The sequence below is a fragment of the Gallus gallus genome, chromosome 4 (genome assembly GCF_016699485.2).
Source record: "Gallus gallus isolate bGalGal1 chromosome 4, bGalGal1.mat.broiler.GRCg7b, whole genome shotgun sequence".
NCBI classification, from domain to species: Eukaryota; Metazoa; Chordata; class Aves; order Galliformes; family Phasianidae; genus Gallus; species Gallus gallus.
Genome location: NC_052535.1, coordinates 38,245,253 through 38,267,752, shown reverse-complemented (window position 1 = coordinate 38,267,752; position 22,500 = coordinate 38,245,253). Strand labels below are relative to the sequence as shown.

The 22,500-nt window shown below is 38.8% G+C and overlaps 2 protein-coding genes across 7 annotated transcripts in view; one reads left to right on the top strand and one right to left on the bottom strand.

Moving 5' to 3' along the window:
• Nucleotides 1-204: 204 nt before the first annotated feature.
• On the bottom strand, nucleotides 205-16,317 carry INTS12 (integrator complex subunit 12). Of its 2 annotated transcripts, none has more exons than XM_015276570.4 (7): nucleotides 16,233-16,317; nucleotides 10,223-10,408; nucleotides 8,260-8,412; nucleotides 7,611-7,798; nucleotides 4,121-4,280; nucleotides 2,684-2,836; nucleotides 205-1,149 (listed from the first exon to the last, which is right to left on the bottom strand). In XM_015276570.4, exons 2-7 carry the CDS (start codon nucleotides 10,376-10,378, stop codon nucleotides 565-567), a joined length of 1,395 nt encoding a protein of 464 aa, XP_015132056.1. In that variant the 5' UTR covers nucleotides 10,379-10,408; nucleotides 16,233-16,317; the 3' UTR covers nucleotides 205-564. The 2 variants fall into 2 exon arrangements, with proteins under 2 accessions (XP_015132056.1, XP_420500.7); XM_420500.8 differs by having other exon boundaries at nucleotides 10,223-10,386.
• A 42-nt stretch (nucleotides 16,318-16,359) lies between these two features.
• Nucleotides 16,360-22,500, top strand: part of GSTCD (glutathione S-transferase C-terminal domain containing) — a 66,318-nt gene continuing 60,177 nt past the window's right edge. For 3 of the 5 annotated variants that reach the window (XR_005859416.2, XM_015276567.4, XM_040699631.2), the window contains exons 1-2: nucleotides 16,360-16,422; nucleotides 20,974-21,405. Coding sequence is in view for 4 of the 5 variants with exons in the window: in XM_015276567.4 (XP_015132053.1) it covers nucleotides 20,995-21,405 (411 nt within the window). In the remaining variant the exon portion in view is untranslated. Of the gene's footprint in view, nucleotides 17,374-18,619; nucleotides 18,722-20,973; nucleotides 21,406-22,500 lie in introns of all 5 variants that reach the window. The other 2 variants (XM_015276568.4, XM_040699630.2) reach the window with 2 other exon arrangements.

Genomic DNA, 22,500 nt, shown 5'->3' with positions numbered 1-22,500 from the left:
TAGGGTCATTTCTACTCTTCCCTCAGAAAAGAACTACAAAATGACAAAGAAACTTCTTAGTGCAAAAAAACAAAGTAGGACACTTAAAATTCTCACGAGTTGTGCAATCTGCAGAGAGAGAACTCCATTAACTGCTCACAGACAACTCATACAAGCTGAAGCATTTTAAGGATCAGAAACCTGGATGAAAGAAAGTGGTAGTGATTTCCCAGATTAATAATACTTTTATTCACAATGCTGAAGGATGACAGCTTAAGTTCAATTTGTGTCCACAAATTGTTTTCTTAAATACACCAAAACTCCCAATGCTTACAATTTCACGTCATTGCTTTGAACTAAAAACCAACAGCATATAATAGAGAATATTCCTCTAACACATTCAGTTTTTAGATTTATAAAGTCAGAAGGAATACAAAGATTACCTAAGTTTTACCTCCTGTACAGCATAGGTTTGGGGCTTCCCTAATTACTGGTTCAGTCCAGTAACTCCAGGATTTTCTTTAATTAAAAGATAAATGCTGCTGTTTTGCAGATCACAGCCAGCAAGATCAGCAAGCAGCCGTACTACTTCTTGAGTTTCTTTTGAGCAGCCTTCTTCTTGACCATTTGTAGCCTCTTCATTGCATTGAGCTGAGATTCCTGAGAAGTTGGGCCTTTCAGGGAGGCTGACTGATTACCGGCATCTGCTGTGGTTTTGCTCGCATTGCCCCCGCTGTTACTTGCAGTCCCACTGTTGCCATTCCCACTGCTCACCTGGCTGCTGGTGCTCGGCACAGTGCTGCTGGGACTAGGAAGGCCTACTTTGCTAACATTGTCGCTACTTACCGAACGACTAAGAGTGGTTTTTCCCAGTGTCAGAGGTGGAGGAGGTTTCAGCTGAACAGGGCTCGTGCTATTGTTAGCAGAAGCTATTTTTGACCCTAGTCCTGTTTTGGAAGCTGCCAACCCTGACAGGCCCACAGGTTTCTGGTTATTTGAAGCCGCTGCAGGTTTCCCACCGGCGCTCTGGGCTGTTGATCCCAGTTTGGCAGTTGATGGATTGGCAGAGGAGTTTCTGGCTGCAAAAGCAGCCCATCCTGTAAGGCCACTGGTGGTTGCTGAAGAGGAAACACTTGTACTGGCTGAGTTCCCCGAAACTGCTGCTGAGGGCTAAAATAAATAAATCATTCTTATTATAGCGGCATTTATTTGTATAATACATCACAGCAGGATGAGATTGAGCCTCTGTTTCAGTTCTTTACCCAGAAACACACAGTGGACAATATTTCAGCACTGGTCAATATAGTTAAAAAAAGCAGTAACAGGAAAAGAAAACGATGCAGGTGCAGATAACTTTACATTTCCGAGCCAAATAAAACCAATACCTTTTTTCTATGCAGGCTATTATATAGCACTGAGATCCCCCCACAAATTCTAAACACTGGTTTCACTGAAATAACTACAGTGCAGATTTCAAAAGTATAAACAAAGGAGGCAAGCCAGTATCTTTTGTTGTTTGCCATTAACTGGTCTCTCCTTTTAACAAGGTAATAGATATTAAGACAAAAAAACAGCTTCATGGTAACTAAGTATTGCATTTTATTGCATTCTTTAAGTATAAGCATCAAAACTTTTCCTAAGAACTTGGTTCTTAGCAGCCTATACACCACAGACACACTTGTAAAGAAACTGAGTCACTGGACTTCTTTCCTCTAGTCTTTCCATTCAGGCAGTGCAAAAGACAAGTGTTCCGCAGACAAAGCTTCCCTTGAATGCAAAGCACTGTACACATTAGCTACAGTTCCCAAACCTCAACCAATCCCCAGTTTTCAGCTGGGGATAATACAAATGTTGACTTCTTAAAACCAGAGTTGTACCAGTTTACAGCCATGGTGAAAAAAGTTATTCAGAAGTGTAAGTGCTTGAGCAAAAGCCAACATGTCATTCAGAACAGTTCCGATCTAAGCAGCACAACTGCAAATTTACCTCTGAGAACATGAATGATTGCTTTGATTCTGTGTTACAGATGCATTCCTTCAGTAAGCATCACTGTTTGTTAGACTTGTCATTTCTTACGCTGATCTGGTTTTATCACCCTAACCAACTTGCAACAACATGTATTAAAAAACAACATTTGTTAAAGAAGTAGGAAGCTAATATGTTGTCTCATGTTTCTGAATTAGACCCTACAGAATCAGCTGTATTTCCCTACTGCCATGAGGAGAAGCCTAACTACCAAAATATACATGTTACTTTGCCACAGAGAATAAATATTATCTTTTATAGTGTTCTGTGGCTCTGTATAAAATCCTGCTTGTATAAAATACCATTAAGAAAAATTCTCAGAGTAAATTCTGTTTTGTCACTTTTAACAAAAATACAGTCAAGAGCTGAATGCTTCAGGGACTTACGACTGAATAGAGGTGTTTTCCCCCCCCACTCTTTTGATGCTAATGCAAAACCACTATATATATTACCACTCAGTATAAATAGTACAGCAGACTACTTTCATTCATTGTGCTTGTGAGAAAATGTCTAAAAAATAGAGAGATATACAGTGAACTTTTGTATTTATGAATTTATGTATTTATATATATGTATTTATAAATTGTATATATGTATTTATAAATATGTATTTATATTTATGTAAACTTTTCTGGAAAATTTATAGTATATATATATATATATATATATAGTATGTTACCTTTACTTCCGTTCTCTTGAACGCTAGAAAAGTTGTTTGGGTCTCAGGTTTCAATTTAATTTCAGATTTCTTGACCAATGGGTCCTTCACAGCTGGTTCAACTGAAACCACTGCTGGAGCTGGTTTTTGAGGTGGTTTTTGTGTCTTCTGAGCCTGAGTGGTAGAAAAAAAGAAATCAAAACTACTTAAAGGTTCTACAATACTGTTTTAAGAAAGCATGAGCATTATCATATTGCAGTCTAGGCTTTACAATTTGAAGCTGAAAAGTATCTGAGAAATAAAGTAGTAATAAGCTGCAGTTGTAGAGGCCACGTCAAATATGGTACTGGTGATAAGAAGTCCAGCCAAAAGCCACACTGAATAGGACTTTATTTCAGCATGGAGAGGGAGGCAGTGTTGAAACTTAGAAAATAGGGAGGCACTGGGCCATCACAGAAAGAAGGCAAAGACAGGTGAATTTGAGGAAAACATGGATATGATCCAGCAGTATTGGGATGTAGACTGTACAAGTCTGTTAAAAAGTTGCAGTAAAAAAAAAAAGGATAATTCATACTGAAACAAAAAATTAGAAATGGGCACACTGAAGGGAAAGTTCGAGTCACTGCAAAGGCTATCCTGTGCATTAACTGACCTCAAGCAAATACTCAGCTGGGTTCAATGTTCTGATGATCAGAATAACTGTGTACTTCAGCAAGTAATAACAGTTCCTAGGACAGGATGTTACATTGACTTTTTCTTGTTTATTAGCAGAGACATCTCAATAGATAACCACATGCTAAGTTACCACAGAACAGCTCCCAAACAGAGTGTAATTTCTGCTGTACAAAGGAGTTTGATTTTAAGAAGTAAGAAGTAGAGATATGTGAACAAAGATGCTTTCTTACTTCAATGTTTGTTTCTCATAATGAGACCAGAGGGATCTCTGTAGGATCAGAAATAACTAGCCTGCTTAGTCAAGAAGTTACCCTGCACATAAATCAAAATGAATGGTTTTTTGGAGGGGAATGTGCTATCTTTCAGCACTTAAGATACAAACCACAGTTTTTATTCTCTTGTTGCAAAAACAATCATTCACATCTACACCTATGAAGAAAATTAAGATTGTAGGGGTATTTGGTAAATATGTACTAAAAAAAATTAATCAGTATCACCTAAAATAAACAATGCTTTAAAGTACAACTTACCAAGCAGGAAAGAGTCCTGTTTCACACTTTTCCACACTCAAATTTTGCTTTTTTAAAAAAAATTTAAGAACATACCCAAACACTCCTTGATGCTACATTAAAAACACAGCTGCAGCAAGTGAAGCACAGCTGAGAAAAATGGTTCTCCAACATTCTTCCAAAGATTTCTGCAACCTAAGGAATACCCTCATACATAAGAAATAACCTGCTCTATTTCAAAAGTGCTCATACTAGACAAAAAACTAACTCCTACCATTCTCTTCATCTGTCTGGTACAGCGGGCACAGTACCATACAAGCCGAGGATCATTCACTTCCTTGTCTGTCACCTGAGGTTTATGGCAATCCTGGTGATAGAGATTATGGCACTCCTGACACTCTACTAGCTGATTCCCAGAGATGACAGTCATTTGCCTGTAGAGCAAACAGTTAAGAACAGATTATTGGAAAAAGCACTTCAAGGATTATCCAATTGCTGTAAATTTTGCAAAGCTTAAGATAAAAACTAAAAATATTTTTGCTTTCATGAATATTTTCTTCCTGTAGCAGATTGGAAGCTGAGCTACACTGATTTTTCTTCCTATATGAGTTCTTCCTAATATTTTAGAAACTTGAATTGTTAAGATTTCCATAGGAGAGCCAACATTAAAAATCTTCAGTATTATCAAACATGCATACATGACGCTTCCTGTTCTTCTGTTCAGTTTTTATGTTAGAAATGTAAGTCTCATCTGTTTTATTCACCTAGGAATTTTACCATTGTTTACTTATGACTTTCTCATTACAGTAGCATCCAAAGGCCTAGCCTAAATTTGGATAATTTCACTGCAAGCTATAAAGCACTGCAGTTCAAGAACAGATAATTTTGCACTAACGCGTACGTAAGAGTGCTTTCTTCTAAAGGATGATTTAAAAGCATCACCATCCCAACTCTCTACTGCTTTACTGATGTTTTATTAGCTATCCTTCCGGTCCCTACAAACAGACACTTGGAATTCGAGATACCAGAATCTTGAAAAGATAGAACAGAGGATTAACTGTGCAGCTCTGCCTTGAAGCAAATACACAAGCTGGTGTACACAATTCTGCTGTGGGACTCTGGTGAAAGTAATCATGCCATATAAATGACAAATTAGCGATGTACATGACTATGAATATGTCTGAATTAGCCAAATATCAGTTTCCTGATAATTTCTTTCAGATGACAAATCAGGCTATTTAACTGCTAAGCTGCTTTTGCATATAAGCCTGAGGAGCAGGTACCCAGGTAACCATGGAAACTCTATTTGTAGATGGGTACAGAAAGGTAATACCTAAATTTCTCTATAACAAGAAAAAGTCTGAAAGTACTGTCCACACAGACACTGGAACATTTTCTAAGGAATATTTCTCTTTCAAATGGGCTACCTGAAAAAATACAAAACATTTCTGAAATTCCACCACTGTATTAGAGATGCAGGAAATTTCAAAAGCCTTTTTGTTTATTATTCCCAAATAAACTGGGTAAGAATGAAGCAGTGATGCTTTAACCCCATGTCTCAAGCAAAGAGACTCGCTCTATTTAAAAGTTCCAAAGCCAATTGCAGACTAATTAAAAAAAACTCAACTCTTCATTCCCAGAATCAAGTTAAAACAGTCTTATTTTTAAACAATTTGATAAATGAAAAGCAAACTTAATGATCTTTTAATTTCAGAAAACAAACAAGTATTCCCTAAAAATAAGGTCACTCTTTCAAAAAAATGGGCTTTAATTTTTTTTGTCAGGGTTTACTATGAGCTGCAAATTGCAAATATTACTTCTTCACATGACCGAGGATCCTTGTAACTGTTGAGTCCTGTTTTTCTAAGATTTAAAAGTATTGAAGAAGGTGAGGTTATTTTAGTACTCTCTCCTTTGTGGCTAGTTTGGTATAGCAGAACAGGAAATAAAATAAATAACCCACAGACATCAAGTTTCAATATCCCTGATGATTGTGCAGACAGTTCACATTTAGCAAGTCTTGAAGAAACATTTCATGTCTTTAGTTCCTACATGTATAAAAAAAGGAATATTTAATCTACAAGTGTACTTTCTTATATTTGTGAACCCACAGTTCACAAGTTGATGACACAGTTGTCAACTTTTCTACGCACTATAAACCATTGATCTATAAAGAAAAAAAGAATTCCACATACTCTGCACCTGGACATGGTGTTCTCATTCACAACTGTCTGCATACAAATATTGATAGCTGTCAGCTTCCAAATGGTATTCATACCTGTGTCATTTTACAGAAGTATCCAGTGTTTTTGTATTTCATATGTACTGAAGTGTTAGTATTTTGACTCAAGATGCCCAGCCCCAGGAAGGGACCTTACACTGACAGCTGAGCAGTAAATAGTGGAATTCAGTCTTAACAAATATGTTGGATTTAGAAAGCCTGAAGCATAAATGTTCTGAAAAATAATCCATCTAGCTTAAGTTGGAAACCGAGAACTAGAAGACATCAGTTCCACTAGGGTTCGTGTATAATGAAAACAAATACCAAGTCTTGGGAGACTACTACCATCCTCTCTAATGAGTTTTCTTTTGATATGCTTCTCCCTCTCTTTGGCATCACTTTAATAAGAGCTATTCTATAATCACTACTGCAGAAAGATCGAAAGGTTTATTTCTTACTTCAGGTGTTTGAACTGTTCTTCCTTTTTTAGTGTCTATAATAAAAAGTTAAACACTTGAGCTAGCACACGGGAATAATATGACATGAAATCTCATCACTCTACAATTGGTTAACAGTATAATTAGCTGTAACAGTGGGAATTCCTCCATGAACTAGAGACACCTCAAGAACACACTTTCCCATCTGGCTTCAGCTGAGCTAGAATACAGTAATTTCAATAATACCAAAAGTCTGGTCAGTCCCATAAATGCCAATTCAGTCTTCCTTCTTGTCCTGATCTTATGTTCTTGTAGCCATGCATACATGAGGATAACTACACTCACTGAGCTGACTGAAACCTATCTGCTGAGAAACCTGAGCAGGGAGCTGATCCAGAGGCTAGTTCACCTGATCACACACTTATGTGAACAATACACCCCTGACAGAGGTAAGGAAGTAGGTACAATCAGAAGAGCCAAACAATCTCTTTTGGCAAGAGGGGAACTTACAGGGATAAAAATCACCTGCAAAACCAAATGCTCACTCAAGTTATCTGCTCACATAGTGGATATTCAAAAGTATATGTTATTAATTCTTTCACAATTAGATACGTTGTTAACAAAATATTGCTAAGATCTAGTTTTAGAAGCCCCTACTGAAAAATAAGAGTCTGTTTTGATTGCAGGATATATTTAGAGGGTTAACTGAAAAAGCATGGTCATGTGTAAAGTAATGTCAAATGATTATGAAGAAAGTGAGCAACACATGCAGAACTCATGTTAAGCGGCTAATGCCACTTAAAAAAGCACTCAGAACTGTTCTTCAGAATGCTGCTTAAAATTTATATTTTAAGTTGCTCTCTAATATTTAAAAAGACAGTATTTGTTATGTTAGGTTTTCCATTTTGTCTAATTTTATTAATTCTCACTTGCTCTTTTCTGAAGAAAAGTCATTTTTACTCATTAAAGGCTCCATACGTATACTTCGCATACATACTTAAGTAATTTCCAGAACACAGCCTGCAAGGTAGAATTAATTGAATGCTATGTGGGCAAAAACCAACTAAAAGCAAATACACGATTGCAATGAAACATTGTTAATTTACCTGCATACGACACAGGCCAAACCCATTTCCATAGCAAAGTCATCAGCACTGGTTTCCTCAAAGCTAGATAAATCAGGCATGGATAAGTCTTTACTCGTCTGAACTGTAATAGGAGAGGAACGAGCCTCTTGCTTCTCGAGTCTGGGCTTCTTTGGCACATCAGCTCCTTCAGCAGTATCCCCTTTCATCTATGGCAAACACAGGAAGAATATGAAAAAGCAGAAAGCTGATGGACCTTACCAAAATGAGAAAGTGACTGCAACAATTAAAATAGAAGTATAAAAAGGAGTATTTATAAAGTATACACACAGTATATTTTCCTCAGATACATCTTTTCCAAAATACTCATGAATTAAACTCAAGTCCACTTCTAGTGTTTCACTACAAAAATCTCAAAAAAGCCTTGGAAAAACCCACATTTCAGGCTGCTACGTTTTAATAACTTGTTATCAGTGTAGTTACAAAATAATTATAACTAGACCTTTGCTGGATTGCCTAAACAACAGCATGATTTGATAAGGCAGATTGTAGGCTATGCACTATTAGCAAGAGCAGAGTTGTACAGACTACATGGGAAGAGAGCTTTTACTAAAACATCTTTGCATTTGTTAGCCAGGTTATGTCACTAGAGAACAAAAATTAGACTCACTTTATCAGAAGATCTCTTTTCTGTTTCTTTTTTCACCTTTTCTGATGCAGTAGGCTTGCCGTTGTTGTTACCAGAAGGCAAACTAGAAGAGGCTTTAGGATCTTGCTTACTGGAAACAGGTTTGGTAACACATACTTTTGGTTGCTCTACTTCCTAAAAACAGAAACAAAAATTGAAATCAAACCCTACACAATCTACTTCCTGTTTTGCAATTAGATCACAGCTTAGGCAAACAAAACATCACACAACACTGCTCACCTGTACATACATTCTTCTAAATGTTTCTTAAGTCCTTTCATATCACATTCACAAATTACTGTGTTTAAACTACAGTTATGAAAATCTCCCTTAATGCTCATATTTTGAACATAAATCTTTTCCTCTGGGAGATAAGTTGACATGTGCTGTCACTGGACATCAATATATCGTTCCTTTATGGAGGCAAGTCTTAATATCAGTTTATATTCACCTACCAGCTTAATAATTTAGATCTCAACAGAAACTGATAGTTCATATTAGTGATGCATTAGCAATGTATAAGAAAACAAGTGATCAATCATAGCAGTGTGCATGAGAAAGGTATCCCTCCATCTTGGTAAGTGAGTAATTCCCTGCTGTGTACTGAGATGAGTCCTGAGCTTCATTTGAGCCCCACCAACTTCCCTGATTTCCTTTGCCTGTAGTCAGTGACAACCAGCCAAGCTGCTACTGCAATCAGTTCTGACAGAAAGCTCCTGAAAGTCATAACACCTGTGTTATTACAGAGAACTATAGTTTAGGTTTCAGGGAGTTAATATTTGCATAGAGAAGAATTAGACTGCATAGTACACACATGTATGCCACAGGAGTAATACTGTCTTTTTGATATTTTAAGAAGTACCTGTAGAAGGAAAATATCAATGTGAGTGAATACAGACCATCATTAGAACATACCTGGCTGACTTGTCAACATCCTAAGGGAGAAAACTACCTCATTAACTATATGGCAACACATAGTGATACTAGGATGTACCCACTTGGTTGTTTTCATATGCTAATCTCAGATTTAAATATTCTGTCTAGCAAGCGGTTAGCTATTTCCAGCAAATGAAAAGTTATGTATTTCTATGGGATAGCGATGATTTTTGCCTGCAAATCATTTATGTTTCAAACCATTTGGTGTTTTTTTTTTTTCCCCATTCTCTATGACTTCATCAACAATGTTGATATGAGAGATTCAGTTTTATCAGTTGTTGGTCCTTGAAAGTAGTGAAACTGCTTCTGATAAGTTCTTTGCAACACCAGGCAAAGCATCACCAGGAATATCAATATATAGGAGAAAAAAAAGTTGCTCACCTAACCGGTGATAGAGTCTCTGGCTACCGAACACTCCTTCTCAGAAGGATGGTCCTCATCCAGGAGGCATTCTCCCATCAGAAGCTAGCTCTTAAATGAGCCCAGGAAGGGGTGGACCTGAATTGCTTGCACCTATGCTTCCTGGGACAGCCATCCCCCTTCACCAGGTGCTCAATCATCACATCAGGCCATGACATAACAGTCATCAGTAATTAGCTTTTTGTTTAATGATTATCTGGTCACAAGAATAACTGCATTTTAAAGAGCTTTTAATCTTTGTTTATAACCGTGTAACTTTGGTTCCCCTTTGTGTGATAGTTACTAAGCAAAATGCCAAAACCAACATAAAATACAAGAAGTACCATTAAAAATTCTTGCATTTGCAATATAGTAAGGAAGAGATATTATACATGTCTGGATATATCAAGATATTTTTTCCCATTAACTTAACTGAATGCACTATTTTGCAGAAAAAAAAGAGGGAAATGGAGAACTTGAACATTTCATAATTACTTTTAATTTTTTCAGTTTCTAATTCTCTTCTAAATCTTCAGCTATGAAAATGACGTAGGAATAGCCGGGGCTGTAAAGGCATGTAAAAATGACTTGTGTTATCTAATACTAATACCTTCTGAGATGGACGATAACTTGAATCAGCTCCTCTGGCCAAAGACTCATCAAGAAGTGCTTTCAGCTTTTCTGCAGAATCCTTACTCTTGGAACGCAAGAAGCCCAGGGCTTTCAGAAAAATAGGATCAAGCTCCATGTTCACCGCAGCAGCCATAGTGGTGTCTTTGTAGGAAGACAAAGAAAACTAAATAAACAAAACAAAAAGGAAGAACTTTATATTTATGAAGCCTAAGTCAAGCAGTGTGTAGTTAACTAGATTGCAAAATATTTTTTCTAAGATAGAGTTACATTGAATCACAGCAAAGGTAGTATGAGAATTAATTATCATTAGAAGATGACCGTGAAGATGATTAGAAGAGAGCTGAAGAACTTGAATTTGGCTTCACATCTGAAGGGACGTCAACATTGTTCTTTGGACATCTGATGTTCAGAAACTAAACTAATGATTCTTAATGTAAATGGAACAGGTATTCCATATTCTTGATAATCTAGCAATATAGAATATAAACACAATTAAGCTTAAGCTTCAACAAGAGCACCTACCACCCTAATCCTAATTTCAATTTACGTGTGATTTTTAACACATTGACCATTTAAGAACAAAGAAAAATATGATCACAAAGCTCACTTTTGATAATTCTGAGCATAGCTCCCTGCCACGTACAATACAGAGATACAACACAGCCAGTACACAACAGTTCTCATTCTATAAAAGTACATTGTTGATTTTTAAATTTCGTTGAAATAGTGAGAAAAATCCACAAGTTGGATTGATATTTATCCAAGTTCACTAGTTTTCTTATCAAGTATCTATCCAGAGCTCTAAGATACCATGGTGCCTATAGAAATAAAGTAAGGAAAAGTGAAGAATGAATTTAAAAAGTTACATAGCAGAAGTTTCCTGCACTCCAGAGCCTTCATTGTTAACTTCTTCAACAAAAGTTGCATCAGAAATTCTGCTCTCTAACTTAATAATTAACAATTTGAGAAAAGAAGCAAAACTTGAGAAGGGAAGTTTCCTGTTCTTTTCTGAAGTGGATAATAAGCAAATCTCATTTGAAACATATCAGGATATTTTGTTTCTTACACAGTGATCTAGAAGAGTTTTCATCAATTCTGCTCAAAAGCACTACTGGGATAGTTTTTTTAGGCTGAAGCCTCCAACGTTTTGTCTGAAGAATTTCTTTTGTTATTCAAGGCAATGAACTTTTACCTCTCTGGCCAACACACCACCAGCAGCAGTCTGCTCCCTTAATGTCTGCCTAGAAGTCTCCAGGATCCTTTATCTCATGCTGGGCTTCCACGAGACACCAGAGAATCGCTCTACTGAGATCATCAAGGAGTTCAACATACAGTAGACTTCATAGGGATTTTATCAATGGAACCAGCAGAGTTAAGAAACCTCTTCAAGAGCTCATTCTCTATTCCTTAATCCACTTGTTAAATCATTTTCCAGTGGCCACAGAACTTGTGCTAAGTACTATACATCAGTAACTCTGTTTTACAGCTGATCACTCTGACTACTACAGTGTGAGTCCCATCCAGACGATTCAGACTCTCCCTACTGTTTACAGAAAGTGAATTCAGTGTGTGTGGACAGTATGTACCCACTTTTTTTTTTTAAATAAATGCATTTATCTGCATTAAAAATTCTGTCTGTTCTTGAGTTCTCTGTGGTTAAGTTACTGGTTTTTTTTGTTCTGTGAATTTGGCTTCCAAGCTTCAGTGCAATGTAGCCTTAAATTAAGAACGCTAACCATAGAACCGAGACACTAGTTGTAGGAACTTGGAATAATTCTTTATTTCCTCTTAAAAACAAAGAAGCAAACAGAAACCCTTTAAGTTCTTTCCTGAGGCATTCTCTGGGAATACATACGTGTACGTAAGGAATAGGTAGCTTCAAGTCTTAGCAAACAATTCAGCATGACTGTAGAATTTAGACAAGTTTAAGTCTGCTAAATCCATTTTTTTTTTTTCTTCTGGAAGATAATTTAGTTTGAGCTCTAGCTTTTTAAAGGCAACTATTGGAAAGTAATGGTTAAATTCAGACATATTCAGAAGCTTTCTGTATATGTAGTCTTTCATTTGCACATGAAATTGTGGCAGCTCTTTCTGTTCTCAAAGGTAAATTGTAATAACGTCACAGGCTACTGCAACAATTAACAAAAAGAAGTTTCTTACGTGAAGAGAGGGACTTTGTATAGAAAATAAAACATCACTTAGAAAAAAGATACAGGAAAAAAGTATACATGACACTTTGTGTAGTGGTTTAATTACACAGCTGCAAGATTGGAGAGCTGCAATATAATCCTTGAACCCAAGGTAGAAATGGTTCTCCTTGCAGCCATAACTGAATAGAACACGTAGAGAAGTTGCAGAGTGGGGTCAAGAACTCACATGCACGCTCTTGCAAGTGAGCATGAAGTCATCAGTCTAGCCCTAAAAGCACCCTTCTCAAGTTAGCTCTCTGTTTGATGGTTCTTCATTGTTTCTCAAGTATTTAATGATGGATAGAGAAGAACAAATTGATGATAACAAAACTGGCTAATGTATCTGTGATTATATATGAATCCTTCTATGAGGGAGAATCATAAAGTTACCTCCCAGCGTGTTCTGCACTAAACAGTTTAAGTCTCGACAGGAAGAAAATTGTTAGTTAATAGGTTGTTAATCTCACAGTGAGAGTTTTTTCTGAATCTCTCATTTCTAAACTATTTTATTCTGCCAACATTTACACAAAATTAACTGAGCACTATATAGAATACATAGTCTTTCCGCTTAATAGCTACTCTTCCCAGGCTATTATAGGCTCCTACTGCCCATTGAGTGGCCTGCTACTAATTTGCATCCCTACACGCTGACACTGCAATATTATTATCAAACCCATCTGTTGTAAACTCAGCTACAGTTATATTTTTCCACTGTCACTGATTATTAGCAGGACTTTCACCCACATACCCTTGGCATCTATCTTCAACACATACAGTAGTTGACTTAAGAGTCCAGAAACATGGATCAGCAGCACAAAATACCTTTTTTCAGCACGCTACACCATGTTTACCAATAACTGATTTAATTTACCACCATAAAAATCGATTAATCATTTTTTTCTTTTAGAATCTTCTTTCCCTCTCAGGAAGAGGAGAATTCTTTTTCCTTACTAAAACTGTGACACTGGTAGATTTTGAGTATTTACCAATACTGCCTTTTCCGGATCACTCTCAGATTTAGCCAAAGTCTTGATGAAATACATCAGGGAAAGCAGGAAAAGCTTAACTTCTATTTTCAGTCTTTACTTCAGTACCATTATGAGGATTTGATTCATGACAACAATTTCACAGTTATCTCCCACGAGGGATATTTCAAAACTCAAGCACTTTAGCAGTCCCGACAACTGTATTAATCAGAACAATTGTATTATCAGTTCTCATTTACGTGACATCTTTATGTGAAATTCAAAGAATTCCAGAAGATTTGAGTAAAATCTTCCATTATAGTTACTAGTGTGATTATCCACAACTTTATATCCTATCCTACAGCATATTTTACACCATAATTTCCAATCAGTAATTCAATCTATCACAGTAACTCACTTATTACACTATTGCCTTGTATTTGCTGCTTTCTACTGCTCATAAACAATATATTATCTAAGAAACATAGAATATCATGGCTTTGGCTGGGATATAGTTAATTTCCTTCATAGAGGCTCACCAGGTCCTGTGTTTTTGATTTTTTTTTTTTATAAATGAAAATAGTACTGATAACACAGTGATGCTTTAGTTGTTGCTGAGTAGCGCTGTGCAGAGCTGAGGATATCTCAGCTCCTGATGCTGTCCTGCCAGGAGGGGGCTGGAGGAGCACAGGGATCTGTGAGGGGACAGAACCAGGACTGCTGGCCCAGACCAGGCAGAGGGATGGCCCATACCATAGGGTATCCTGCTCAGCAGTGAAAGCTGATAGGGGACAAGAGGAGGGAGAGGGGATGACATTCTGAGAGATGGTGCCAGTCTTCCCAAGAAACTGTTATGTGTGATGTCTGCTTTCCTGGAAGTGACTGAACATCTGCCTGCCAATGGGAAGTAGCAAAGGAATTTCTTGTTCTGTTTGTGCATGCAGATTTTGCTTTGCCTAGTAAACCATCTTAACCATAAACAATGAATTCTCACACTTATGTTTCTGACTTTCTCCCCCACCCAACATGCAAAGAGTGAGCAAGTGGCTGCATGGTGCTGAGCTGCCTGCTGCATTACACCACAACACACAGGCATTTCGTTTCTAAGAGACCTCCTGCTCAAAGTAAAAAATCAGCCATGAATTCAGACAAGCTTTCCCAGGACACTGTCCAGCTGGACCTTCAAAACATACAAAGATGAAGATCTCACCACCTCCTTTCACTTCTTTATTTCAAATTGGAACCTCCTGCTTCAGATTGTGCTTTCACATAAAAGAAAATACAGGCTCCATTTTGTCAATAATCTCCTCTTAGGTTCAGAAAGGCTTCTATTTAGGTTCCTGCAAGCCCCTCCTCAGATGACATTCTCCATTGCTCCCCCGAGCTTCAGAGCTAGTTATTTTGCCACAGAGGACAATCCAGTTGACCAGGCATGATTGATCCTTGGTAGATTCCCAAGCTGGTTATCCCCAGTCAACACCTGCCCCTCCCTGTGCTGTGGTGGCTTCCTTCATAACCTTCCCATGGATGGAAGGAGGGAGGCTGACCAGCCTGTACTTCCCTGGATTGTCCTTCTTGCCCTTTTTGAGAAAGGATGTATATGACCTGCCTTTTTCTAGTCCCTGGTGATCTCTCCCAGCCTTGTGACTTCTCATAGACCAACAGCAAGTGGCTTCACAGTGATACCACCAGAACACAGTCCATCCAGGCCCATGGATTACCAGACAACCAACCCATGCTTCAGTCCTCTTCTGCAACTTCTTGTTGCAGAAACAGAGGGCTCACTGATGGTCACTGCTCTCAGGTAAAGCAGATTGTCTTAGATTCAGTGGGAACAGTTGCTTTCCATCAAAGTACCTGATATGATGCTATGTTTTGGTTTTAGGATAAGAACAATGTTGGTAACACGCTGATTTTTCCATTTGTTGCTGAGTAATGCTGCACGGAGCCAAGAGTGTTTCAGTTTTCTCAGCTTCTTACACTGCCCTGCCAGTGAAGAAGATGAGGAGGCACAGGGAGCTGGAAGGGGACAGAACCACAACAGCTGACCTCAAATGACCCAAATGGATATTCCATACCATGTGGCATCATGTAGAAGGCAAGTTTGAAAATTGCTTGTGCATCACTTGTTATATATATATATATATATATAAAATCGTTTAAATAGTTCTTACTATTTACCCATGAGTCTTACTTTGTTTTTCTGATTCTCCTCCCCATCCCACTGGGAAGAGGAGGAGCGCATGAGTGGCTGTGTGGTGCCTGCTGGGTTAAACCACAACACAGACACTGAATATCTGCCCTTATTCATGCTCACTGACACTACACCACTTGCACCACTCAGCAGCTGCTCCATATTTAAGTTGTGCGTTTTGTTCCTGATAATCCAGCAGAAGCACCCCGCTGCCATCGCTGTTTCCTCCTCGATTTCAATCTAGCTCGCCTTTGGCTTTGCTACCACGACCCTCACGTGCCTGGGCAACGTTTATATATCCCGCCTCGCAGCCCGTCTTCACTCACACCCCCAGCCTACCTCCTCCTCGTACCACCACGAGCCGCCTGCTTAACTGAGCCCTCCTCCTGTTGTACCACCGCAAATCAACTCACACCGGGGCCAGCCGCCGGCACCCACCGGGTGAGGCCGGGCAGTCCCAGCGGGCGGGCTCACAGAGCGCAGCCACGCGCGTTACCGCCGGCCCCGCTCTGCGAGTAGGGACGGCCGCTTCCAGCTCCGCCGTAGGAGGACACACCCGCGCCCACAGGGAGCTCAAAGCCCGCCCTCAGGGCCGGGGACGAAACCGCGACGCCCCCGAAGCTCCCGCCGCGCCCTCACCTGAGAAGAGACGGCAGCCGCCGCCGCTCGCAGCCCTCAGCCGGTACCCAGAGGCCGTTCCGGCTCGCTCCGCGGGCGGGAGGGCGGAGCGCGGTGCGAGTGGGGCGGAGCCGGGCGGGACGCGCATGGGCACACGGTGAGAGGCGGAGCCGGAGCGGAAGCGGCAGGGACGTATCGTGCGCGGGGCCGGGTAAGCGGCGGAGAGCGAGTGAGGGAGAGGCGGATCCCGGCAGACCGGCACTGGCGGCGAGCGGGGGCCGTTTATCGACCCGCGCGGCGGTGGGCGGGGCGGGAGGTGCGTGAGGCGCGTGAGGCAGCGCGCGGGCTCGGCGGCCTTGGTGGCTTTGGGAGTTCGCGCCTTGCTGCTGCTCCCCCACACGGGCTCTCCTCCCGCTGTTTGTCCCATTCCCGAAGCGCGTGCTTGAGGTGTCTGCCGACGGAGACCCGCGCTGGCGGCGGGAAGGCACAGCTCTTTGAAGGATGCGGTGGCCCTGAGCTCACGCAACGCATTGATCGTCTGTCTGGAAACATAGCTCAGCCTTCCACAGTTATCTCCCTTGGAGCATAAATACTGATGTCGTGCAAAGTTAAATATTTGCTGGGGGCACCCGTCTTTTTTAATGACTTGTGATGAGGAGATGCTAACCAAGATGTTAGCCAAGCTGATTGTGACACCGAAGGCAAACAGCCCTATTTATCTTCAAACTATGTTGCAAAACCTGTGATATTCATTATTTATGTTCAGCTGATTTCTCCCTTCCCTTCTTTTAACAGTGCCTACTATTAATAAAGCCAGTATAGGATAGAAATCCATCTCACACAATGCAGGCTGATCAGAGAAGGACAAATGCCAGGAAAAGTGTTATGATTAAAGAGGTGCACAATGTGATGTCTCGAGGGTTTTGTTAGTTCCATTCTTTATTTTGTTATCACAGAATGGCGGGGGTTGGAGGAGACCTCAAGAGATCATCAAGTCCAACCCCCTGCTAAGCAAGTTCCCTACAATAGACTGCACAGATTGGCGTTCAGGCAGGTCTTGAGTATCTCCATAGAAGGTGACAAGCTGTCAGGAGTAAATCTCTAAAGCAAAATATGGGAGAGGAGTAGGATGTGGCAGTGCTGGAGTCTACAGTTCTCTGAGGTGAGAGAAGAAGGCCTTGAGTATATTCTCACACGAAATAATTTAAGGAAACAGAAGTCATTTATAGACAGGTCCCGGATCGATTTATTTTGCTTTATGTCCTGTGAGAGACTAATATGAGTACAGTTGGGCCAAATCTTATTCCATTGGCTGGATTTTGGAAGCAGGTGGTGCATCGTTGTTCACTATCTGTCTGAGACCGGAGAGGACAGTTTCCTAGATAAGTGTTTGGAGTAGTCAGTGAATGATCTTTTTCTTTTTAGTGACAAAGAGGTTTGTGATGTCTAGTAAGACCAAGAGAAATTTCTCAGTCAGCCTAAATATTCTAATTTCAAAGATGAATAAAAAATATTTCTATTTCAGCAAGATAGGTGTGTTTTTTGGCAGCTGCATAGGCAGTGTGACAGTTCAGAAATTATGCTGCCTGTTTAACTGCTTTGTGAGTAATAAGAGAACTTTCAGTAGTAGTTTTTGAAGTTTGTAGGAAGTAATAACCTGCCTTTAGAAGTTAGAAAATGGTGAAAGATGACTTGCAAAATATTTCTGCACCAGTTGAGCTCAGGCCATGTTATTATCCATGGTGTAATAAAAAGGTCCTAACAGATTAATATTTCTTCTGTGTTTACCCCATGCTTTGCAAGTTCTACGGTTTCAAGGAAACCGAGTCCAGACTTGACTTAATCAGATTGTCATTTGGCTTTTGGAACTACATAGCTGTGAACAAAGTTAACTTAATTGCTACTTTTTGGCCATCTGATATCTCTTATGTGAAAAAAAATGGGTGTAGTGTATCTGGAGGAAAAGCAGGAAGTTAAACGGGGCTTTAAGGGGCAGATAAATGGAAGAAGAGGGTGGCTGTTGTCATTTATACTTAGGACAGATCTGGAAAAGTGGAAGGAAAAAAAAACCCAGGCTGATACAATGTTTGTGAGTCCAGCTGTGAGTTTGGGAATAGAATCAGTGATAAAATGCCCATGGTATACTCAGGTCTATGCAGGAAAAAAAAAATCCTGGCATTTCTTTCTGGAGGCAGCTCATCTTCTAAGTTAGAAAAAGAGACACAGTAATGTGACAAAATAATTTGAGTGATTCTCCGTGTTTAATAGTATGAATGAAATGTCTGTGGCTCTTCTGTACATTTAAGTTGGTGAATAGGTAGGATTTGATTGTGATGATGATACAGTAAGAACAAAGTATTCATTACATCAGTAGGGATCACTTTACATGCTGTTTCCATCTATTTCAGGAAACCTCATGCTGAAACAGAAGAGAAAGTTGCCAAGGGAAGTGCTTACTGCTGTTTCTTCCTTATTTCTCGCTGTACTGACCATCTTCAAACCTCTTCCAGGTGCAGACTTAGGAGAGTTTGAGTCAGTGCAAACAGTGTTTAATCATTATACATTCCTATCTTGTTTTGAGAGGGAATACCCTCCCTCCTTAGATAAGTACAATCCTGAGTGCTTCAGCTCTGTAATGTTCAAAAGCCGCTGTTTTCAAGTGGCTAAAATGCAGTGAAGATTTAAATGTGAGTGTTAGAAGGAGAGGGGAGAGCAAATCTGAACAAAGTGACAAGTAAATCTTAACCTACATAACATCCATGGGAAAAGCTTTAAAAAAGCCTTAGAGATGTACAATTTAACGTGTTTGGTTGGACTTTTCTGGAATTTAGATGGAAGTTAATTAGTGACTATAAACGAGACAGTCTCGATACATGTATATAACATTATGGGTTAAGGTAAGAGGGCTACATGCATATTCCCCTTCTCTGACATTGTCACAAGGCTGTCAAGAGACTGGAGTATGCAGCTCTGGACAGGATGCATTTATCCTGCTTCATTGAGATTCACCAGCATTGGCATATGTGCTTTGCGTGGCTTCTGGATGTAATAGTTTTGTAGCTGAGGATAAGAATGGTTGAATTTGTCTGGCCAAATTTCAAGCTAAATTTTGAACTCCAAGGAGACAGATGGATTAATAGGGTTGTGTCAGCTGTGGCATTTACAGGGTTGAGTACAGAGCAGACCAATAACCAACAAGTCATTATTTCCAATCAGTTGCTGTCTCTGGGACAGTCTGACAGTTGCTATCTATTACTCATCGCTACTGGGAAGAAGTCATTTTGTTCAGTTGTTTGGAGTAAGATTCACACTGACAGTATTAACACATTCATCTACCAGTTTTCAAAGCAGAACATCTTTAATCAGTTGACTGATTAGTTGTACCTCTATTTTTGCATTTTCTGGAAGTTCTGTAGGAAAAAGATTTGAGATTAAGTGGTTATATATATGGATGTAACAGATAAGCCTAACTCTTCTCTCATCTTCCCCTCAATTACTTTCATTAAACTGTTTTTTTCCACAGTTGTGGTTACAATATTCTATCTATCTTGATTTGTATGTTTATCCAAGCAAAATAGCCTTTAGGAAAGTACTTTATGTACTTTCATGCACTTTATTATTCTTAGAGTGGCAGCTATATTAATTAAAGAAAAGCAAGAGGATTTTTATGTTTAGGCACTCTTGCTTTGAGAAGGTCATGTAACAGAACAGTTGAAAAATATTTCTATATAACAGTCATTGTGATTCTCATTTAATGTCGGGTGGGCTTGATTTTATTTTTCCACTGCCTGTCTTTGAGCAATTGGTTTGTCCCAGTGATAGATGATATAAAATAGTACATTTGATGTACATCTCCATATATGAAATGTAAGAACTTTTTGCTGTGCATTGCTATCATGTCCCTGTAACTGTATAGAGACATTATTAATCTAGATAGTTATTTGAAAGATTTTGTCCCAGTGTCACCTGTGCTCTACATAGATACATATAAAATATGTATAAATAACCATACTGCATATCTGAGCAGCATTCAGAGTTTTTCCTCATATTATAATGAAGTTCTATATGATTGTTTTAAGAGTGCCATCTAGTGCCCAATGCTTTTCAATAGGAATTGTGATTTTTAAGTTAACGGAGAATGTTACGAGGTGGTGTTGCAGCAAAGCTATTGCATTATTGTTTTATATTACACTAGTATGGAATGGCTTAATAAAAAAAAATAGACTTTCAACAGAGTATAAAGAAAAATAATTTAAAATTATAATACAATGACATTAATTTCAGCTACATCACTCTTGAATTTCACTTTAAAACAGTGTCTCTGTGTGTGTATGTGCTTTAACAGAGAGGCAAACGTATACGTGATAAAACTGTTTTAGGTGCTCAGGAACATGTTTTTTTAATATTGTATAATAAATGTATTATATAATAAATGGGAGGTTACTGATTTAAAAATGAGCCTTGTTATAAAATGTCTAAACACGTAGAAGTTTAAAAGAACATCTTTTCTTCTTTTTATATGTTTTCCTTAGTGTCAGAAATCAATTCCTTGTTAATGATGTGTATGTGAAGTGACAGGCTATATGTGAAACATTTTCCTCTCAAGGTCCTGCAGTCTACTTGTTCAGGCAGGATGTCTTTAATAGTATCTTATTTTACAATCAGTTTTAGCAGATAATGGAACAACCGCCATTTCAAACCCTCTGTTTTGTTCTCAATTGTGTATTCTTTTATGACTGTTGTGTTCTAATTTCTATTTCAGGAACTTCAGCTCAGGAGGAAGATGAAAGATAGCGTCCCTGAAGAACATTTGTATTTGGGTTTTTCTCATCAGTATCAAGATAGTATCTTTCCTCTTCACACATCTATTTCACTCTTCTTGCTATCCTACTGTGACTGCAAATCATTCAAAATTTTCTTAGTGCCGACTAATGAAAATGCAAATGATCAGTTTGTGACAAAAAACCTCCTTGGAGATCTTGAGATCCATTTAATCTCCAAATGTCAGCTTCCTACGGTCGTGCAGAGCTGCTGTTTACCTGCTGTTGTCACGAAAGATGGCAAGTTCTGTCGAGCTGGGCTTTCTGTTGTCTTAAGACATATAATACAGAAAACATTCGAGGCAGATCCATCCAAAAAGAATGTTTTGGAACTCCTAGGCTTTAAGAAGACCTGCTTAAAAGCCTGTGCAGAAGTGAGTGCATCTCTTTCTCTTCATTATATTAACGGGGTTTGAAAGAAGAATGGAATGCTCTGATGTAAACTCTTAATATTGATATTTACCGTATGGAGAAATGTCTGTATTTTATTGTAAGGCAAAAACTGCTCTTTTTGAGGAAATAACTTCAGCAGCACAAAAAGAACCTTACAATTCAAAAGCTGGGTCAGATCTTTGCTTCATTTTTGGCGATATAGTCTGAGTGGGTTAGTAATGTGTCTGTTCCAGTTTTAAGTTAATTAAAAAATACCTAATAAAATGTTAATTTTTCACAGAATGCCACTTTCCTTGTCTGCTGAAATCAAGTATGTGAAGGTGGGATGTTTTTGTGTGAAGTCATAGATGTGGCTATATTACAGCAAATAAAAGATCTTTGAGCACGTCATTAGGACTGAATCCTACATACTTCGCACATGATTAATTTTATCTGATGAATGTGAAATCTGATGAGAAATAAGTGAGGGACACTGCTGAGGATACAGGAATCAAGTTGTAACCTTTCAAAGTTCGCAGTAGAATTTTGGAATATACTTACATGTTATTATCAATATTAATGTAGGCATTTAAGAATTTAAACTAGTAAAGCACTTTTCAAAGTTTTGCCCAGGACGTGACCTTTGTCACAGCCCTACAACTGTAAACCTGTTCACAATAGTCACTGCTATATTTGCCTTCTTATGCTTACTTTACACCTTATGAATAACCATATTTCAGATTGTGTCACAGCTGAGTAATGCCTGTCTTCATCCCCTTTCTGAAACTGATTTGTGAATGGACATTGCATGTGTATAAGCTTTTCTTCAATCAGTCCACATAGATAATTAATTCCATGCCTTTAGATTATTCTGAACTTGAAATATGTGCTCTGATAGTTAGCTGCTTAAAGATGTAAAAGGTAACTGGTCTGCCAGGAAACCAGTAAAAATGAATTCCTGCGTAGCGGAGGTCCTTAACTGAAGACCAAATGAAGTTTTACTGGAACAATTTGGACACTGTAAATGGCTGTCCAAAGAAATGAAATCATCCCTGGAAGATGTTTCTTGGTAAACTAATATAATGTATTCTTATTAA

Coding starts and splice junctions, on each gene's coding strand:
- INTS12 (XM_015276570.4), bottom strand. CDS start 10,378: ATGGCTGCTGCGGTGAACATGGAGCTTGATCCTATTTTTCTGAAAGCC. Junction 4,281..7,610: donor TTGGCCTGTGTCGTATGCAG/GTAAATTAACAA, acceptor TTTGCTCTACAG/GCAAATGACTGTCATCTCTG. Junction 2,837..4,120: donor CCAGACAGATGAAGAGAATG/GTAGGAGTTAGT, acceptor TCTACCACTCAG/GCTCAGAAGACACAAAAACC.